Raw genomic sequence first — 21656 nt, 5'->3', positions numbered from 1 at the left:
TTGTGCACTGTTGTGATTTGGTCTAGCTGTTGCAGTGTCCGCATGTAGCGCTTGCTGCTATTGTTATTCTGCATTCGTCTCCGCATGCAGACCAACTGCAGTACACTGTGTTACCAGACGTCTGTGATAATGTAGTGTTGTAGGAACTGTGACAATGGTGTATTCGAACTCTGAAAAGGCGGAGATGATACTCATCTATGGCGAGTGTCGACAAAATGCAGCTGAAGTCTGCAGGGTGTATGCAGAACGGTACCCGGACAGAGAGCATCCAATGTGCCGCACATTGCAAAACATCTACCACCAACTATATGCAACAGGTATGGTCGTAGCATGCAAACGGGTCCGTAACAGGCCCGTCACAGGAAAAGCGGGTGCAGTTGGTGTGTTAGCTGCTGTTGCCATGAGCCCACACATGTGTACATGGGACATTGTGAGAGCCAGTGGACTGAGTCAAAGTAGTGTCATGCGCATACTGCATCGTCACCGCTTTCACCCGTTTCATGTGTCACTACATCAGCAATTACATGGTGATGACTTTAATCATCGAGTGCAGTTCTGTCAATGGGCATTAACAGAAAATGCATTGCAGTTCTACCTATTTACTGATGAAGCGGGTTTCACAAACCATGGGGCAGTGAATCTACGGAACATGCACTACTGGTCCGTGGACAATCCTCGCTCGCTCAGACAGGTAGAGCGACAGCGACCGTGGACTATAAACGTGTGGTACGGAATCATTGGCGACCACCTCATTGGTCCTCACTTCATTGCAGGGGCCCAAACAGCTGCAACATACATCGCATTTCTAAAGAATGATCTGCCAACGTTGCTCGAAAATGTCCCACTGGAAATGCGTTGACGTATGTGGTATCAGCATGATGGGGTACCTGCACATTCCGCAATTAACACTAGGCTGACCCTTGACAGGATGTTTGACGGGCGTTTCATAGGACGTGGAGGATGCATAAATTGGCCAGCCCGTTCTCCTGATCTTACACCTCTGGACTTCTTTCTGTGGGGTACATTAAAGGAGACTGTGTACCATGATGTGCCTACAACCCCAGAGAATATGAAACAACGTATTGTGGCAGCCTGCAGCGACATTACACCAGATGTACTGCGGCGTGTATGACATTCATTATGCCAGAGATTGCGATTGTGTGCAGCAAATGATGGCCACCACATTGAACATCTATTGGCCTGACATGTCGGGACACACTCTATTCCACTCCGTAATTGAAAACGGAAACCACGTGTGTACGTGTACCTCACCCCTCATGGTAATGTACATGTGCGTCAGTGAAAAAGACCAATAAAAAGGTGTTAGCATGTGGACGTAATGTTGTGCTGTTCCAGTCTCTTCTGTACCTAAGGTCCATCACCGTTCCCTTTGGATCCCTACGTAATTTGGTGCTCTCCGACACACACACGACTGAACAGCGGAGGAGTGGTACTCGAGCGTCAACTTTAGGTTACAATATCTCTGGATGTAATTAACATTTTACAATGCAACAAATGGCACTGATTACGTATTTGTTTATATGTTCAGATGTGCTAACAAAACTAATGGGGTTCCATTTAAAAAAAAACGTAGGTTTGTGTTAAAAAACACACTTCCGTGCATTTTTTTATGGTTTGTATTAACCAATTACACTAGCCCCTCTCCTCAAGTTTGGTCTGTGGAATCAATTCGTCAGTATTTGATGTGGTTTACAAAATACATCCAGTGGTAATGTTAGGTGACTCACCCTGTATAGAGGGTCTATACAGGGGCGATTTTGTTGAGGTTGATATTATGGAAATGGAAGAGGAGGTAGATGAAGATAAAATGGGAGATATGATACTGCATGAAGAGTTTGACAGAGTCAAAACAAGGCCCTGGGAGTAGACAACATTCCATTAGAACTACTGACAGCCTTGGGAGAGCCAGTCCTGACAAAACTCTATCATCTGGTGAGCAAGATGTATGAGACAGGTGAAATACCCTCAGACTTCAAGAAGAATATAATAATTCCAATCCCAAAGAAAGCAGGTGTTGAGAGATGTGAAAATTACCAAACTATCAGTTTAATAAGCCACAGCTGCAAAATACTAACGCGAATTCTTTACAGACAAATGGAAAAATTGGTTGAAGCCGGCCTCGGGGAAGATCAGTTTGGATTCCATAGAAATGTTGGAACACGTGAGGCAATACTGACCCTACGACTTATCTTAGAAGAAAGATTAAGGAAAGGCAAACCTACATTTCTAGCATTTGTAGACTTAGAGAAAGCTTTTGACAATGTTGACTGGAATACTCTCTTTCAAATTCTGAAGGTGTCAGGGGTAAAATACAGAGAGCGAAAGGCTATTTACAATTTGTACAGAAAGCAGATGGCAGTTATAAGAGTTGAGGGACATAAAAGGGAAGCAGTGGTTGGGAAGGGAGTGAGACAGTGTTGTAGCCTCTCCCTGATGCTATTCAATCTGTATATTGAGTAAGCAGTAAAGGAAACAAAAGAAAAATTCGGAGTAGGTATTAAAATTCATGGAGAAGAAATAAAAACTTTGAGGTTCGCTGATGACATTGTAATTCTGTCAGAGACAGCAAAGGACTTGGAAGAGCAGTTGAATGGAATGGACAGTGTCTTGAAAGGAGGGTAAAAGATGAACATCAACAAAAGCGAAACAAGGATTATGGAATGTAGTCGAATTAAGTTGGGTGATGCTGAGGGAATTAGATTAGGAAATGAGACACTTAAAGTAGTAAAGGAGTTTTGCTATTTGGGGAGCAAAATAACTGATGATGGTCAAAGTAGAGAGGGTATAAAATGTAGACTGGCAATGGCAAGGAAAGCGTTTCTGAAGAAGAGAAATTTGTTAACATCGAGTATTGATTTAAGTGTCAGGAAGTCATTTCTGAAAGTATTTGTATGGAATGTAGCCATGTATGGAAGTGAAACGTGAACGATAAATACTTTGGACAAGAAGAGGATAGAAGCTTTCAAAATGTGGTGCTACGGAAGAATGCTGAAGATTAGATGGGTAGATCACATAACTAATGAGGAGGCATTGAACAGAATTGGGGAGAAGAGGAGTCTGTGGCACAACTTGACAAAAAGAAGGGATCGGTTGGTAGGACATGTTTTGAGGCATCAAAGGATCACCAATTTAGTACTGGAGGGAGAGGGTAAAAATCGTAGAGGAAGACCAAGAGATAAATACACTATGCAGATTCAGAAGGATGTAGGCTGCAGTAGGTACTGGGAGATGAAGAAGCTTGCACAGGATAGAGTAGCATGGATAGCTGCATCAAACCAGTCTCAGGACTGAAGACCACAACAACAACAACAAAGCACATTCTGTGAAATGTAGATATCCACCTTTCAGTTGTACACTGTACATATTGTTAACATTAAGGTTTGTTAATTATATACTCAAATCATACAGAGTGATTTTCTAAGAGTAAAAGCCTGCTGGAATATATCGTGGTTGTATATGATGGCTCAGAATTTCTATAGTTTGTAACAACTTTGTGACACTTTTTTCATCATTTTTGAGAGTTATGTGCAGCACCAGACTAGAGATGCGTGCTGCAATATTCCAAAGCTGATTTTTTATGAACCTAAATGAAGACTTTAATGTATTCATTCAGTACCATAACCAGAAAGTTGGAACATGGTAAATTAATTTTTGTGTCATTTTTTTATTGTCAACAACTGCAAAACTATTGAATCAATAGAATCATACCTCATGAAAGAACTCCTCCATAGGGGAAAATCTGTTTCATACATAATGTCATTGCTCTAAAAGCATACCAATGGTAATAAATTGGAATTAATTAAAATAACATAATTTTTCAACAAAGTTTTGGGTACTGTAACCAATTACACATAATTTTGTGCAATGGGAAAAAATGATTTTTCACTACACTCTTATTAAACCAAAATGGATGTTAAACTATTGCTTTCTTGATCAAAAACAATGGTTTAGAAGACTGTGAGAAGATTGGATGAGCTAAATCTGTTGCCAATAAATACATGCACTATATCAAACTACTATAAACAATATAAGGCAAAGATAGATTGCTACCCACCATAAAGATGACACGTTGAGTTGCAGACAGGCATAACAGTTGTAGATTGGCACAACAAAAAGGAAAAAATACACATTAGTGCTTTCAGCCAAAGCCTTCTTCAGAAGAGGAAGTGCACTCACTCACACACACACACACACACACACACACACACACACACACACACACACACACACACATTCATTCACACAAGCAAACATAAATGAGTGCCATTTATGGAAGCTCCGGATGGAAATGTGTGTGTGTGCAAGTGTTTACCTGTCCTTTTTCCCCCCTAAGGTAAGTCTTCCAGCTCCTGGGATTGGAATGAATCCTTACCCTCTCTCTTAAAACCCACATCCTTTCGTCTTTCCCTCTCCTTCCCTCTTTCCTGATGAAGCAACTGTTGGTTGCGAAAGCTTGAATTTTGTGTGTATGTTTGTGTGTCTATCGACATGCCAGCACTTTTGTTTGGTAAATCACATCATATATATATAAAAACAAAGATGATGTGGCATACCATACGAAAGCGCTGGCAGGTCGATAGAAACACAAACAAACACATACATACACACAAAATTCTAGCTTTCGCAACCAATGGTTGCTTCGTCAGGAAAGAGGGAAGGAGAGGGAAAGACGAAAGGATGTGGGTTTTAAGGGAAAGGGTAAGGAGTCATTCCAATCCCGGGAGCGGAAAGACTTACCTTAGGGGGGAAAAAAGGACAGGTATACACTCGCACACACACACACATATCCATCCGCACATATATATATATATATATATATATATATATATATATATATATATATATATATATATATATATATATATATATATAAAATAGAGGGAAAAATTCCAGGCGGGAAAAATATATTTAAAAACAAAGATGATGTGACTTACCATACGAAAGCGCTGGCAGGTCGATAGACACACAAACAAACACAAACATACACACAAAATTCAAGCTTTCGCAACAAACGGTTGCTTCATCAGGAAAGAGGGAAGGAGAGGGAAAGACGAAAGGATGTGGGTTTTAAGGGAGAGGGTAAGGAGTCATTCCAATCCTGGGAGCGGAAAGACTTACCTTAGGGGGAAAAAGGATGGGTATACACTCGCACACACACACATATCCATCCACACATATACAGACACAAGCAGACATATATATGTGTGTGTGTGTGTGTGTGTGTGTGTGTGTGTGTGTGTGTGTGTGTGTGTTTCCTCTTCTGAAGAAGGCTTTGGCTGAAAGCTAATGTGTATTTTTTTCTTTTTGTTGTGCCTGCCTGCAACTCAGTGTGTCACATTTATGGTGACTAGCGAACTATCTTTGCGTTGTATTGTAGATACTCCAACATGGAGCTCCCATTGTTTGATTTCACACTACTGTAACGTATTTTATAATTATGTTGATTGTCAGATGTATTTGTTGACAACAAATTTACATGACATTAAAAGTAATGTAAAAATATAGAGCTTATAATATTTTAAATTTTCTTTATGTGGCAATGAGAAACTCTACCAGCTCTTCTTTTGGGGTTTGAACATCAGACTGTCTAATTGATGCATCTGTTGAGTCAAGTTTCTTAACTGGGTGCTCACTTGTGCTGTCAGAAATTGTACCAAGCTTCCCCAGGCTATGTTTATCAGCAAGTTCTGTAATGTTCATGCTGGTTGCAGTTTTGTTAGGCCCATTTTCTGCAATTAAATCCAAATTAGTGTTTCCCGTGCTTTGGGAGTCTGTTTGTTTGGATTGCATCCCTGTTCTTTTTTCATCTGTACCATCTGGTTTCCAAAGCTGTATGGCAATATTGAAAATATTCTGTTGAAAAATCCCTCCATGTTGCTCATTGATGTTTATCTTGACTGGAATGATGAATCTGAATCCGCTCTCCTGATGTCCTCTCACTGCAGCATTAATATTGGATGGCACCTGTAAAGCATGAAAAGATAAATGAATGTTTACAGTTAGCTGTATGGCTCAAAGCCAACACTACGGCAAATTCCACCAACATTGTATGTCTGTGCTGGAAATGTGCATGCTTGCTTCTACTACCGACATGCAAACTCTGTTACTTTTGAAAATTGTATGATGTGGAAGAAACATTTTACATTGTGTATCTTCATTATAAATTTGATTTGATTTCTTTCTCAATCCATGAAACAATTTACACCATGTGGATTTCATCATTCAAGACATAGACAAATTAACAGCACACATTTTGTTTCTTACATAATAACAGACAATGAATTATCTTTTAATCTGTAATTACATTTGGTTTTTAGTCTTATATATTTATTATATCTTCATATATTATAATACAGAACTTTTTAATTAAGTAAAATTTTTAATGCATATACTCAATTACTGTATAAAAACTTTTAATTTGTAAATAATTTTTTAGTTTTGCTTTGAAAGAGCAGATCATATCAATGTCTTTTATATGGTGTGGTAATTTATTATATAATTTGATGGCATTGTACAGTAAACTTTGCTGAGTTTTTTAACTTCAATTTTTCTGTCCAGATGCAAATTATAATTGTTTCTAGTTTCATAATCCTGTAGTAAACAATTCTGAACATGGTATTCAATATTTTTCATATGTGACACTCTGAAAAATATATTCACAAGGGACAGGTAAGACGTCCAGCACTTTAAGAAGGTTAAGGTAGTGAACCATACTTCCACTCTTGATTATTATACATATTGCTCTTTTCTATGACCTGAATATAGTTTGGATATTTTTTCTACTCACTCCCCAAAAATTTTCGTCATTACTAGTGACAGAATGAATATAAGTGAAATGTAAAGATCTGATACATTAAATATCTCAAACTGACATAAAAAATCAGAGGCATAGCATGCTGTACAGACTCTGTTACCTTAGGCGTTACACCCAAATTTAATCATGTTGGACCTCTCAAAGACCTGCTCTCCTTCTCCCAACCCCTGCAATGTAAACACTTTTTTGCCACCAATCCCTCCAACCAAAGTCAACCTAATTCCAACAAGAACCCTGCCTCTCCCAGTTCATACCACCCTCTAACATTGATCCTCCCCCCTCCCACCTAACCACTCCAAGGTAACCTTCCAGAAATTCCTTAGCTCCAACTTGACTTCAGCACCCTTCCCCAGGTACCTCCCTCAGAACACCAATCTTTCAGCAGAAGAAAGAACAGCCATACACAATCTCAAAATAAATCTTGATCTAATCATTGTACCTGAAGACAAAGGTTCCACCACTGTTATTTTGAATGATATTATCTAGCAGAAGGATTCTGTCAGTTATCTGCCTCCTCCACCTATAAACTCTGCCAGAATGATCCCTTTCTGGAAGTCCAACACAATACCCATCCCTCCTTAGAGCCTCAGGCCCTTCCCAGGGCCCTCCCCTGAATCCATTTCCCTCCTGACCCCTATGAAACCCTGCACACCCACCTTCTACATGCTCCCCAAAATACACAAATCCAACAATCCTGGATCCCCATTGCAGCTGGTTATAGTACTCCCACTGAAAGAATGTCAGTTCTCGTTGACCAACACTTCCAACCAACTGCCCGTAATCTAGCCTCCCACATCAAAGACAACAACCACTTCCTTCACCAATTCTCCACTGCCCAACTCCTTTACCTCCTGGATCCCTATTCGTCAGTGTTGACACCAACAGCCCACATGCCCATGATCTTACCCGTACTGAACACTACCTTTTAGACTCCAGACACACTACCTCAATCCTAATATGCCTTACTAACTTTATCCTAACTCACATCTACTTCTTCTTTGAAGGGAAGATATACAAACAAATCTGTGGCACAGCCATGGGCAATCACATGACACCCTCATATGCCAGCCTGTTTATTGGCCATTTAGGGGAGACATTCCTAGCATCCCAAAACACCAAATCCCTAGTCTGTTTCAGGTACATTGATGATATCTTCATGATGTGGACTATCATTGTTCCTCCACAACCTCAACATTTTCTGTCCCATCTGCTTCATTTGGTGCTCCTCCGCCTAGCATGCCACATTCTTGGACATCAGTGTCCTCCGCTATGATGGCTCCATCCACACCTTTGTCCACATTAAACTCACCAACCACCAACAGTACCTGAATTTCCACAGTTGTCATTCATTCAACTTCAAAAAGTCCCTCCCATACAGCCTGGCCACATGGGGATGGCACACCTGCAGTGACAAGAACACCCTTTGCTGGTCTCACAAAGGCCTTCACTGACAGGCACTAAGACCTTGACCTAATCTGAAAACAGATCTCCTGTGCCATTTCCCCACACACACCCAATCCTCCCACCATTTCCAAGAACCAGCTTCAAACGAGTTCCCCCTTTGTCACCCAATACCACCCCCAGACTAGAACAAATGAACCACATTATTCATCAGGGCTCCCTGTGAAAGACCCAGGTGCAAGACCTGACCAATCCTCCTACCCAGTACTTCCCATTCCAGTCCTGTCACAGACTTATCCTACGTCATCAGAGGCAGGCCACTTGTGAAAGCAACCATGTCAAATATCAGCTCTGCTGCAATCATTGCACAGCTTTTTGTATTGGTATGACGGCCAACCAGCTGTCCACCAGGATGAATGGCCACTGCCAAACTGTGGCCAAGAGCAAGGTAGACCAGCCTGTGGCACAACATGCAGGTGAACATAACATGTTTGATTTCAATGGTTACTTTACAACCCGGACCATCTGGATCCTCCCCTCATCAGCCAGCTTTTCCAAACTGCACAGATGTGAATTAGCCTTGTAACACATTCTCTGCTGTCAAAATTATGCCGGCCTTGGTCTATGGTAACGTACTGGTCTCACACCCTCCAGCCAACAGTTTCCGCCTCCTCTGCCCTTTCATTTTCTTCCTATTTTTGTCCCCTCATGCACTTTGTTTGCTGCCCTTTGCCAATGCACCTTACTGGCTCCTCTCCTTTTTCACTCCATTTCCCTCCTCCACTAACAAACCTCCCTGCTCCACTGTTGGCAGTCTAGTCCCTACCTGCTCTGCCAGACAGTAGTCTTCTCTCCCCACCCATGTCCCATGTCCTGCTATCCCTTCCCCTTTCTCATCCCTCCAGATTGCTGCTTCCATTCTATGTGACAGTTACCACAGATGGCAGTCATGTGCATGAGGTGTGCCTGCTTATGTGAATGAAAGCATGTGTGTTATTCTTCTAGAGAAAGCTTCAGCCAAAAGCAAAATGCATAATTCTCTTTCTACTGTGCCTGTCTGCAAGTCAATGTGTCATCTTTATGGTGAGTAGCAGTCTGTCTTTTCCTTATAGTGTAGACTCTGTTACTGAATATTTTTACATGCTCTTCTCATTTTGACAGTCAACATGCATTCCAAGAAGTTTTTTATGTTTCACACTTTGATTGGATTCATTATTTACTTTAAGGTTATTGTAAGCTGGTTTTTGTGGTGACTTCATTGTTTGTTGCCCACTTACATACATGGTTAAGTGTTCCCTTAGCTTTGACTCTTAGTACTTCTGGTGACTAGTCAGTGATCAGCATGCTGGTCATTTGCAAACAGTATTGTTTGCCCATGTTTGATATTTTGGGGGAAATCATCAATGTAAATTAGGAACAGTATTAGACCTAGCACACTACCCTGTGGTATACCTGATTTGTGAATTTTGGATTACAAACATGTTTTTCAGTATAGTTAGAGCTATTTGATATATATATATTTCACTCAGTTGTATTCTATTTTCTAGATGTACTGGAACCACTTGTTCACCACATTCCTTATTCCTGGTTCATATAGCCTATTGAGCAGTATTTTGTGATCTATCACATCGAATGCTTTGTTAAACCAAGAAATATACCTGCCTCATACTTTCCTTTATCCAATGCTTCTAGGACATGTTTTGTGAGGTATACTGTTGCCAATTCAGTGTCTTTCCCTGACTGAAAGCAGACCTGGTCTTTGGAAAGAGCCAGGAAAGCAGCCCTGTTTGAATGATTGATTCATGATGTCAGCTAATGGGGGATATTAGATTCAGGCTAAATTGTATTTCATCCAAACCTACTGAAATTTTGTTTTTGAATTTGAAAACTGCTTTATAAACTTCCCCCTTTACTGGAGCTGGTAATACACATTTATTTACGTTTTTGAGATAAGGGGTTGTTTGAAATTTTTCCTGTAATTTTGCTCTGATACTCCTGGAGTAGTTACTCATCATCATACAATAACATAATGAAACAGACTGATAAAATGTATGAACTGTTGAACAAGTTCCTTCTTCTGAAGTAGAACTCACACACGCATGGTTACTATCTCCAGGCACCGGGGTGAGCTGTCACTCTGATGCAGACCAAGTACAAAAGCTCAAATACTTTAGCAGTCTTTTTCAATATGCCTGTCTGCAACTCAACATCTCCTCTGTGCGGTGAGTAGCAGTTTATCATTTATCATAGTGTATTACTCCACCCTGGACTTTGCATTGTTTAAAGTAGTTATTTACATAGTTTGCCAAATCTTTGGATTTTTTTATTAGTGTCCTTTTGTCTTTGATTTTTAAGTTTGATCGATTCATCTTTATGTTATGCATTTTGTGCTTTACAACCTTCCATAGTGCTTTATTTTCCTTTTCAGCAGTGATTATCAGTTTGGAATTATCAGCACTCTTTGCTGCAAGGAACGCTTTCCCGTATGTTTCCTTAGACTGTTTATAAAAGTGTGAGAAAGATGGATTAGTTTGGCTGTTTTTATGGAGCTCAGGTACTTCAGTGTTTGGGATGGTTTATTGATATCTTTTGTCACTGTTTTGTTTGTTTGACTGTTCTTAGAGGATGTAATACTTTATGAAAAGTTCCTTAAAATTTTAGTTTGAATAGTATCATGAAATTTTTTAAGTTTTCATTTGCATCTACCTCTGTGTGTACTATTTCACATGTTTGGTCTATTATTTATTTGACAAGCTTATGCTTTTTTGGATTAGAAAATGTTCAACTGTAGGTGTGCATTTTCTTTGTTTTTCTATAGCCACTTTATACTTTGCAATTTGACTGAAGCAGTCAGATAATTCTAGATTTACTTAACCCACCCAACAGATTTCTTTGTCTAAATCTGCTAACACATGACCAGTAGTTGCTCTAAATTGGTTTGTTATTCTTGTTGCTTTGTTAACCATTGACACTAAATTGAAACTTGGACTGATGCTTAAGAATAGGTCAGAGGTAACACCAGAATTCATTATATGTATATGTATTTAGGTCTCCACATCTGAGGATATTGCTCCTTGGAGTGGATGTCATATCACAAAATTGATTTAGTTTATACAAAGAGATTTACATATCTCCAATAGGAGATGTATATACCCATAAAATAGACAATTTTCTACACTTATATTGGTCCCTTAATTTTGTTGCTGCCAAATCAAAATGTGTGGGACATTAATGTTCACAGTTGCATCATCGTTGCTGACGTAGAATTGTGGTAGCATTTCACAACCCATCCGAATGATGGTGTATTGATGGATGATTCTATTGACTCTATAAACAAATTAATTTCCTGGTTGTATAATAATAGATTATTGTAAAATAAAAGTAAAGCTGCACATAACCTATTCAGGGCCTTCAAAAATCACCCTACCTGTATGGATCTCATCTTAAACTTGAAACAATAGAACAAGTTAAGAAATTAAAATTTATTGGGATGTGAATGGGCAGTAACTTACAACAGAATATTATGAGAGGAATGCTACTCAAAAGACTGAGCAGTCTGTCCGATGCATTTCAAATTTTCAGGAAGTCATGTGATATCACAACACTAAAGACGGTTTATTTTGCATTAGCAACATTAGAGGCAGTAACCTTTGTTAACAAGGACCTGTGAGGTCAACGTGTCTGTTAACAATTATAATACATATTTCAGTGCAAACATTTTGTGAACCAAATAATGGCCAGGAGTCCATTTGCTGTGAGAAATATGGGCAGTAAATCATCCTCCCCACCCCGTTCATGAAAACAATAATACATCTCATCTAGGAATAAAGTTAAAAATATTTCATGTACACAGTTTTTATTCAGTTAATGAATATCTAAAGGCCAATTTGCATTAGCACCAGTTGAACTTTTACTGTAGTTATTGTTAGTATTATAATTCTTATCACTTTGAATGGTACAGTGTTACTAAATTGTACTGTATAAGTCTGACACAGAAGTTACATAATTTTTGTTAAGCCGTGCTATATAATTGTATTATTATAGCTTATTATATGAAGGGAGTCAGATGAAAACTGAACACATGCCACAATGGGACCATGGAACGGTTCAATTCAAAAGTAATCACAACACGCTTTAAGACATTTATCCCTCTGGGAGATGAGATGATCAATTCCTGTTTCACAGAATGCGGTCAGCCACCACTGACAGATCCACAATTGCACCCACTCTTGCACTTCTACATTTGACTGAAACCGAGGTCCACGCAAGTCTTTCTTCAGGTTGCCAAAGATGTGAAAATCACATTGTGAAAGATCCAGGCTGCAGGGACCCTACCAAATCGCTGAAGCATAGCCTTCATCTGATTGACAGTGTGAGGTGGGTGTTATTGTGCAATAGGACAATTCCATCCAACAGCATTTTGACAGACCAAGCCAAAAAGTAAAGCCAACAATGAAAACATCTCGCATCTCCTCTGCGAAAGAAATTCAAAGCAGTTTACACAGGTTTGGTAAGGTCATGATGACCATCTTCAACTGCAAGGGGTATCTGCTTGTCAATCAATGCACAGCAGTATGAAGACACAGTTTAAAAAGTGTGTTGTGTCATAAAGTCAAAATGCCCAGGAATACTGTTGGACAGGATGATCATTTTGTTGCACAATAATGCCAGTGTCCACACTGCCAGTCACAAAAAGGCTACGCTACAGCTGTTTGGTTGGGAAATACTGCAGCATCCTCCATACAGCCTGGATCTTTCACCAGTGACCTATAGAAACACTTGTGGATGTCAGTTTATGTTGGATGAGGTAGTACAATAGTAGGTGTGGTTGTGGATCAGTCAGCAGCCAACTGCATTCTACCAAACAGAAATTGGTCATCTCAACTCCCAGAGGTATAAATGCCTTAACATGTTTGGTGATTAATTTTGAATGTAACCATTCCATGGCCCCACTGTGGTGGACATTCAGTTTTCATGTAACTGCTCCTTATAGCATATTAAAATATTTTTATGCTACATTTTTGTATTTCAATGCACATGACTTGTCATATATATTTTGTTCACTGTACAATACAATATTATTGGGTCCAAAATAAATAAATGAATAAATATAAACAAAGAAGTTGCTAGTAACACTATCATACTTTTATAGTTTTGGCACTAATTAAAAGTTCATTAGGTTACATTATGTAACTATGGTATTGAAGTTCTGGTTACTGGATAAATAGTTTAGGAGTAAAGGCAACAACTCACTAAATAGTAGAGGTGTTGAGACATTGATAGGCACACAGACAAAACTGAACTTTGCTAGCTATCACATGAATCTGTTTTGGAGCTAAACTACACATACACTCTCTCTCTCTCTCTCTCTCTCTCTCACACACACTCACACACACACACACACACACACACACACACACACACACACACACACACACACACACACACCCAAACAAACATATTGTACTGGCTATATTGTGCCAACTGAATGCACTGTGGTAGACATGCAGTACTGCAGCTTGACATGTGCGAGAGGGTGTGTCGGGTGTAGTGAGCAAGGAGAGGGAGGGACAGGGAGTGGGCCTGACATTATTGGTACAGGAATAACAAGACTTTGGGATAACTCATTGAATATCCTATATTTAATGATAATGAGAAAGTCATTGTATAATGAGTTATAATTAAACAGTATTTCAAAAAAATTGTAATTATTAAATGTCTAGATCCAATTTGTTATAAAAATTTAAATTATGTATGTTTGGCGTTTGAAAAACCGATAGCTAAAAAGGTTTTCTGTACAATATCCTGTGTACAATATATGTACTGAGAAAGAGATTTATGTGGACAGATAAATAAATAAATAAATGTAACTGAATAAGAAGTTGGCATTCATATTCATATCAGTAATATAAAAAGAAAAAATTGGCCTACATTAAAGAAACATACATACGTATTAAGTGTTTGAAATACAACATGTTTTGGCACCTTCTTATCAAATTTAGTTTTTGGGCATGATATGTACTCAAACTGAAGAAATTACATTTACAAAATGACAGGTTTAGAATGTTCAGAATCCTTTCCAAAGTTTCAATACAATATTCAGAAGAACTGTGATTAGATATTTCTGCGGGCTGAGATGGGATACACACTGAAGTAATTAAAGCAGTATATCTCATAGTAGCACCTCTTCTAACTCTAATAATTGACAAACTTTTGAATAGAGCTGCTTTCCCAATATGTTGAAGTATACAGAAGTTAAACTTTTGCTCAAGGAAAGGTCAAGGTGAGACATGGGAAACTACTGACTTATTTTTGTTTTTCAAACCCCATCAAAAATGCAGGTGAAAGTAGCTGGAATCTAGATCAAGAATTTTGTGGTATAATATGAGAATATTGTAAGTAAACTAATTGGGTTTGAATGCAGAAAAAGTACTGCAGATGCAGTAAACATCTTTCTCGAAAAGGCTAGCATAGTGTTACATCAAAGGATTAATGTTGCAAGTACCTTTTGTGATATTACTGAGGCCTTCAACTCAGTAAACTATGCATTGTTTATCAACAGATTACAAATATGTGGGATTAAGAGCAGTATTCTGCAGTCGATCACATCACACCAGCTCAACACAAAGGCAAAACTAAGAATACTCGCTTCTTCGAATGCAGTTGTTGTGCCTGGGGGTCCCATATTAGGTCATGTTCCTGTATCATCTCAATGAATTATCAGTAAATATAAATTCTCTCAGTTTGGTTTGGAGGTGATCCACCCGTATTATAAAAACCCAACTGGTACTGTTCAAAACCGCACATTTATAAAGCCAGAAGATTAAAATAGATCATAATACTCAACTTATGGAAGAAGTTCATGTGATCAAATTTCTTGGTTTAAACTGGGACAGGAATTTCAGTTAAAATACACATGCTGAATTCATGGCCAACAAATTATTGGTTTGCATTTTCTTTGCAAATATTAGCAAATTTTTTTGACATCAAAACTAAAAAGTAGTGTATCATAATTATTTTCAGTCTGTTATTAGGTAAGGTATATTTCTGCAGGAAAGGTCAAATATCATATCTTGAATACTGAAGCTGCAGAAGAAAATTGTTAGATACATGTTATAGTATATTAATGTTGTGTTACAAGATTTCTGTTCACCAGAGTTCCTATTGACTGTGCGTTAGTGATCTTTTGTGCCCAATGCTTATTGTTCTCTCTCCTACCAGTCATTTGTTCATTATCCATTGTCTGTATCAATTCACGGTTGTGTGTGAAAACTTGGGCATGGAGATTGTCATCCGGATTATTCAAACATTGTCTCAATATTTATGGACTACATAATAAAAGACACCAATTTAAGTATACACTGGTCTGCATAATTATTCTTAGATTGAATGAGTGCCAGATTTTCCTTTCAGGATTAAATTTTGTGGCACTGTTTGTATTGGCAGTTAAAGTGCAGCAATGTAGAGAGCCTGCAGTGAGTGATGAGTTTAACTGTGCCAATTCTACTACCTGTTTCAAAATTTTTATCCACACCAACCATTACCTGTACAATCAAGTGCGCACTGCACCTTGCTCCTCTGTATACTAGCCACTCAAAGAAGAGTTCATGTAAATGCATTTCAAAATAATATTCTTTAATAGGATGTACACAGCAAAAACAGACTTGTTTCTCGTAATTGACCCCTTCCTATAAATTTATAAAATTGTAATTTTATATAGATACTACAATTATTTGATAAAAATAATTTTGACTACACTTTCAACAAAGGAAAAAAGATAATTATATGCTCCCACACACCAACTATAATGATGTGTTCATATAATGTAATTTTATATAGATACTACAATTATTTGATAAAAATCATTTTGACTACACTTTCAACACAGGAAAAAAAGATAATTATATGCTCCCACACACCAGCTATAATGATGTGTTCATATAGGGATGAAAATATACAAAATTTGTAGGCTAGAACATACTCAATGAAGCTATATTATCTAAAAAGCAGGTTTTAGGACATTATTGAAGGAATGCTACCATTCTGCAGGGATGCTACTATTCTGCAGATAAATTGATGCAGAATGAACTGATAATTTGAACAAGGTATAAATTAATAATAGCAGTCTTAATGAAATTGTTTACTAACTGTCAGTGAACGGAAAATTTGACTGATTTTTCATTTTGAAAGAAACTGCTCATCTATTCCACATTTTCTAACTTTATGTGTAGCTTTCTGTGACACAAATTGGAATTTTTTGAAGGAATTATGATTTTCCAATATAGTTAATATTATTTGTGCTAACCTGTTCATAGTTTTCCTCTTTCGAGTTATCCACATTTTTCAAATATTCAGACATGTCTCCGGTATCAATATCATTCTGCAGGTTGAAAGCAGCCATGGAGTGAGTTGTATTGGAATGTGTACTTGGAATGTCTTGCTCTTTCTTCTTCAGAACCACTTTATCCCACTCTCCAACCTTATCCCACCGATGCCGTGCATGACGTGGTCCTCGCAATCCACATGCATCCTTTCCTGGAGCAAAAGTCATTCCTTTATTGGTATATTAAATACTATTGCTATACAGAAATATTTACATGGAAATGAAAGGAAACAGAATGAAAAGAAGAAACTAAAGTTACACAATGATGGTACTGACAGCCTTCTCTTCCAAAATTTCTTACTAATATACCTGTTTTGCAAAGTTTGTTGTTGTCTTCTCTGAGATGCTGTTTACATTAGCAGTTATAACTACTATCATATTATGTTTTTAAGGAGGCTTGAAGTTCCTGATTTTTACTCAATAAACTGCCACACTACTTCTGGTAAATCTAAATATCCATCTCAAATCTTCTAAATGTACAGGGTGGAGCAGAGGAAAAACATGTTTTTTGAACCACTAGTAAACAGCGACGAGAGGGGGTATTGACCTTGAATGAATGTTGCCAGACTGCCCATAGAATGTAGTTTCAGTCGCTATGGAGCATTGGAGCATAGAGAATTGTGTGTTCGTTGTCGAGCAGTACTTTAGAAACAATGATTCCCTAGTCACAGTGCAACGTCTTTTTCCGCCAAAATTTTAGAGTTGGACGTCAAGGTGCAGTGCCTGATCGAAATACTGTACTCCGATGGGTTGCAACATTTAGAAGCGCTGGATCTGTGATGAAAAAGAAACCACCTGGTCTTCCCGTTCAGTTCATACTCCAGAAAATGTAGACCGAGTGAGAACGGCAGTTCTTGCTAGTCCGAAACGATTGGCTAGATGACAGGTTGTAGCGCTGGGTATGCCACGTTGTTCGCTTCACCACATCTTACATGATGATCTTAAGTTTCACCCATACAAGATAATGTTCATCCAGCAGCTTAGTGAAGAGGATTTTGTTCAGTGCAGAGAGTTTTGTCACGTAATGGACAAAATTTTTACGGAAGATGCAGATGCTACAGTTTTCATGAGTGATGAAGCACATTTTCATGTAGATGGTTATGTCAATGTTCAAAATTGTCAGTATTGGGTGCCAGAGAACCCACATTTATTACACCAAAGACCTCTCCACAATTTAAAAGTAACACTGTGGTGCTGCATGTCAAAGATGGGGGTTGGTGGACCCTATGTTTTTGAAGAGGAGGGAACTGCAGTTACTGTGACATCAGTGTTCTATGTTAGAATGTTAAACAACTTTCTTTGTCTAGAAGTTGAAAGGAATCGAGTGAACATGAGAGAAATATGGTTTCAGCAGGATGGTGCCACAGCTCACATGGCAAGAGTATCCATGGAAATGGTTCAACATATGTTCCCAGGACATGTTATTTAGAGATATGGTGATGTTTACTGGCCCCATCGCTCACACGACTTGTCGATATGTGACTTCTTTTTGTGGGGATATTTAAAATCAAAAGTCTACATGAACAAGCCTCACACAATCGATGACCTGAAGAACTCCATTCATCAGGAAATTGAAGCCGTGCTGAATGAAATGTTAGAGAGAGCAATGCATAACTTTCGGCAGAGGAGCAAAATTTGTATCCAGCAAGAAGGACGTCATCTCCAAGACATTTTTTGAACCTAATTAAAGTATGTATATTTCAAAACTGCATTAAAAAATCTATCACTCAATACTTGTTTTTATTTTTATCAAACCATGTCTGAGTCATTCAGTAGTGAAAAAGATGTGTTTCCTCTGCTCCACCCTGCAAAGTCATCACAGCTAGTTTGACAACATTTTTTCACATAGGCAATTTATTATTTGGCAGCCCTCCCTTACCCCTCACCACCCTTTTCCCTTGTACACTTCCAACTGAGTCAGTTTTTAGTACTAATTGTGATACACAGATCTTGCTCTTGGATGCCCCTGGTGCCTCTCTCAGCTAGGTATGACAAGCGACAGCTACTAATTGTGGTATGTCCCATACAGAATTCTTACAGTTGCAGCACCTATGTCAACATGGTGCCCCATGTGGCACCTTGTGTTGCTTGTGCCTTAAACCAGTCCTGCATGCACTATCACAGAAATGAATAAGAAATTGAAAATGGAAAACCTCACACAAAGATAAATGGGAACTAGACTTGGGGAGAATTTACTGAAGAAATGTGGGTAAGGATGTGTGGAAAGATGTAGGACATAGACTGATCTCTGACATGGTATGTAAGGAAAGGAGAGACCACCAGCATAGAATAGGTGTGAGATTATGAAACAACAACTGGAGCAAATTGTCGTATGTTGGTAGAGGAGTGAAGGAGTGGAACAATTTGCCAGGAGATACCCACAGTCCATTTCCAGAAAGCATCACTAAATTTAAACACCTGATTGAACATTCACAAAACACCAAAAATTAAGGAAAAGAAGATAAAGGTAAATTTACTTGTGTATAATTATGTGATACACAGATGTCATATTCACTGTCTTGGCAACAACCATATTGCCATTATTGTAATAATTATTGTTATGAAAGTTTTTGTAATATCTTTAGCATGTGTTGTTCCCAGTCAGATGTAAGAGAGGAACTTAGGCCATAATCTGGTCAGGCTAGATAAATAATAACTAAATAAAAATATTTGTGTGCAAACAAAAATGATTTAATTTTCCAAACAGTTGGGCTAAATTTGGAGCACACCTGTATTCTGAGGAAAATACTTGCTCTTACGTATAGCATGTTCACTAAGTCCAAATGATGCAATGTTTTTCTCAGCATGACTGATAGAAGATATAGGCCTGCTGTTAGACTTTTCTGTTTAGAAAAAAATCGTCACTTCCAGCATCCTACGAAAATGTCTAAGTCAGTTGTTGATCAGTGTAAAGTCCAGTTAGGAATATCAACAATGTTATGAAAGTGTAGAGTGCTACTCACCATAAAGATGACCATTGAATTGCTGGCACAAGAAAAAACTGTTGCACATTTAGTTTTCAACCAGATCCTTCTTCAGAAATGAAAAGAAAACACACATTCACACAAGCATGCACACCTCTCACACACATGACCGCTATCTCCAGCTGCTCTGGCCAGCACCAGGAGTATCAATCTATCTTTTTCATAATGCTGTTAAGTCAGTTATTGAAATATTATGCAGAAAAATGCAATAGGCAGTCTGGATGAACACCTGAAAATATGTGTTGTATAATGTGATGTGTCTACAAATACAGTAACACAACTGTGGCAATACTGCAGCCATGAGATTATTGTGAATCCTACTCTCATAAATAAGTATATTAATAAGAAATAGAAGTTACTTTAAAACGTTTCTTCTTGTTATACATATAATATAGGTTACTTACACTTGAGTGTTAGTCTCATGTTAAATAAGTGAAAATAGCGTGAAAAGTATATTTTTCTTCTGTCGTCTACAGCTATATTTTTAGGCCTAATTGTACAATTAGAATCATATTGAAAGAGTAAGGATTTCATCAAACAAGATCAGGCGTTGATAGTTGTAGGAGCCAGAAACAACCTGGCTGAAAACAAAAAAGTACAATAGCGGAGTTTATCTGGACAAAATAGGAATAGCTACTTAGGACACAAACATGGGTTTTGAGAAGATTCTGTGGTGCCATGACCAGCACTGGGTTGACTCTGACATTAAGCGGGTGAACACGGAGCTGAGGGGCTCCTTCAGACGGATGTAAAATCTCATATTTACATCGTTTGAGTAGTTGCAATAGGAAGATGGTGATACAATTATCATGGCTTGTAGGCATAAGCGGATCCATCAGCACACAACCCTGTAGTTGTTGGAGTCAGGTGAGATAGCAACTTTGGGGAAAATTCAGTCAGACAGTATTAAAGGAATTTAAATTGAAAGAGACTCCTACTTCATCTTGCAGTAATAAAGGGAAAGGTGAAATCATTTTGCTTCATCAGAATATTAGGAAACTATTTGTTAATTTTTTTGCAAGATATTAATAGTTAGAAAGAAATTGATGTCATTTGTCTGACTGAACATAATGTAACCACAGTGGTAGAACATATTAATGTAAGTGGTTATAAATTAACTGCACATTCATGTAGATCCAACATGGAGAATGGAGCAACTGTCACATTCATAAAACAGGGATATAAATTTTAAAAAACTGTAGAAATACGTAAATTTGGTATATATTAGGATACAGAAGCATCTGCTTATAAGTTACTGTTGGGAAATGTGGTATTTGTGATTTTTACAGCATACTAGTCTCCACCGGTTGACTGGGAAATTTTTGAGATAAATTTAGATGGTTTATTGTGCTGTATATCAGACAAAAAAAGGTATAATTGGATAGATAAAAAATCTACCCACTTAGTAATTAGACTGATAAAAAAATCTACTCACGAGTGGGTGGGAGGAGAAAACACATACAAAAGTTAAGGAAATGTGCCAGCTTTCAAAACCAGTGGCTCCTTCTTCTGGTTGTGGGGGAAGAGCTGAAGGAAAAGGACTGGCAAGGATTAGGAAATTGAGAGAGTTACAGAACCCCGGGTCGGGGAAGACTTAGCTGACAGGATGAGAAGGAAAGAGTGATTGTTGGGCACAACATCAGATGAGATTTGAAAACTAGAGAACCTGGAGGTGAAAAATATTGATGGTAGGCAATGAAAACCTGGTAACTCCATCAGTAACCAGTAACTCCATAGTCAAAGAGAGATTTGAAACTGCATGGGTTTCTCTAATCTGTCAATAACTAGGCTTCTACTATACAGCTGCACATGCAGCAACTTTCTTTATCACTTTATATTATTTTTTAAGAAGCAATTTTTGTGCCTCCTGCAAATTTTAACAAAATAGAGTTATAAGGTTTTCATTGCCTGCCATGGAAATGACAATAAGCAAAACAAAGCTTACTAGACTTAATAAGAGAGGAAAGCTAAGTGTATTATGCATGAGAGACGATGGGAGGGGGGGGGGGGGCAGGAAAAATAGATAGGTCAGAAAATAAAATATGAAGAAAGC

General features: G+C 38.2%; 1 protein-coding gene across 1 annotated transcript in view; it reads right to left on the bottom strand.

Annotated features, from left to right (window-relative positions):
- LOC126475039 (CLIP domain-containing serine protease 14D-like) overlaps nt 1-16638 on the bottom strand; it is a 48447-nt gene extending 31809 nt beyond the window's left edge. The window contains exons 1-2 of the mRNA XM_050102585.1: nt 16542-16638; nt 5575-5985 (exon numbers count right to left, since the gene is read on the bottom strand). Coding sequence (XP_049958542.1) covers nt 5575-5985; nt 16542-16637 — 507 coding nt within the window. The 5' untranslated portion in view covers nt 16638. The remainder of the gene's footprint in view (nt 1-5574; nt 5986-16541) is intronic.
- Between the last annotated feature and the right edge of the window lie 5018 nt (nt 16639-21656).

Source organism: Schistocerca serialis, chromosome 4 (genome assembly GCF_023864345.2).
Source record: "Schistocerca serialis cubense isolate TAMUIC-IGC-003099 chromosome 4, iqSchSeri2.2, whole genome shotgun sequence".
Taxonomy (NCBI): domain Eukaryota; kingdom Metazoa; phylum Arthropoda; class Insecta; order Orthoptera; family Acrididae; genus Schistocerca; species Schistocerca serialis.
Note: the sequence above shows the minus strand (reverse complement) of the source record. Positions and strands in the feature narration are given on the sequence as shown.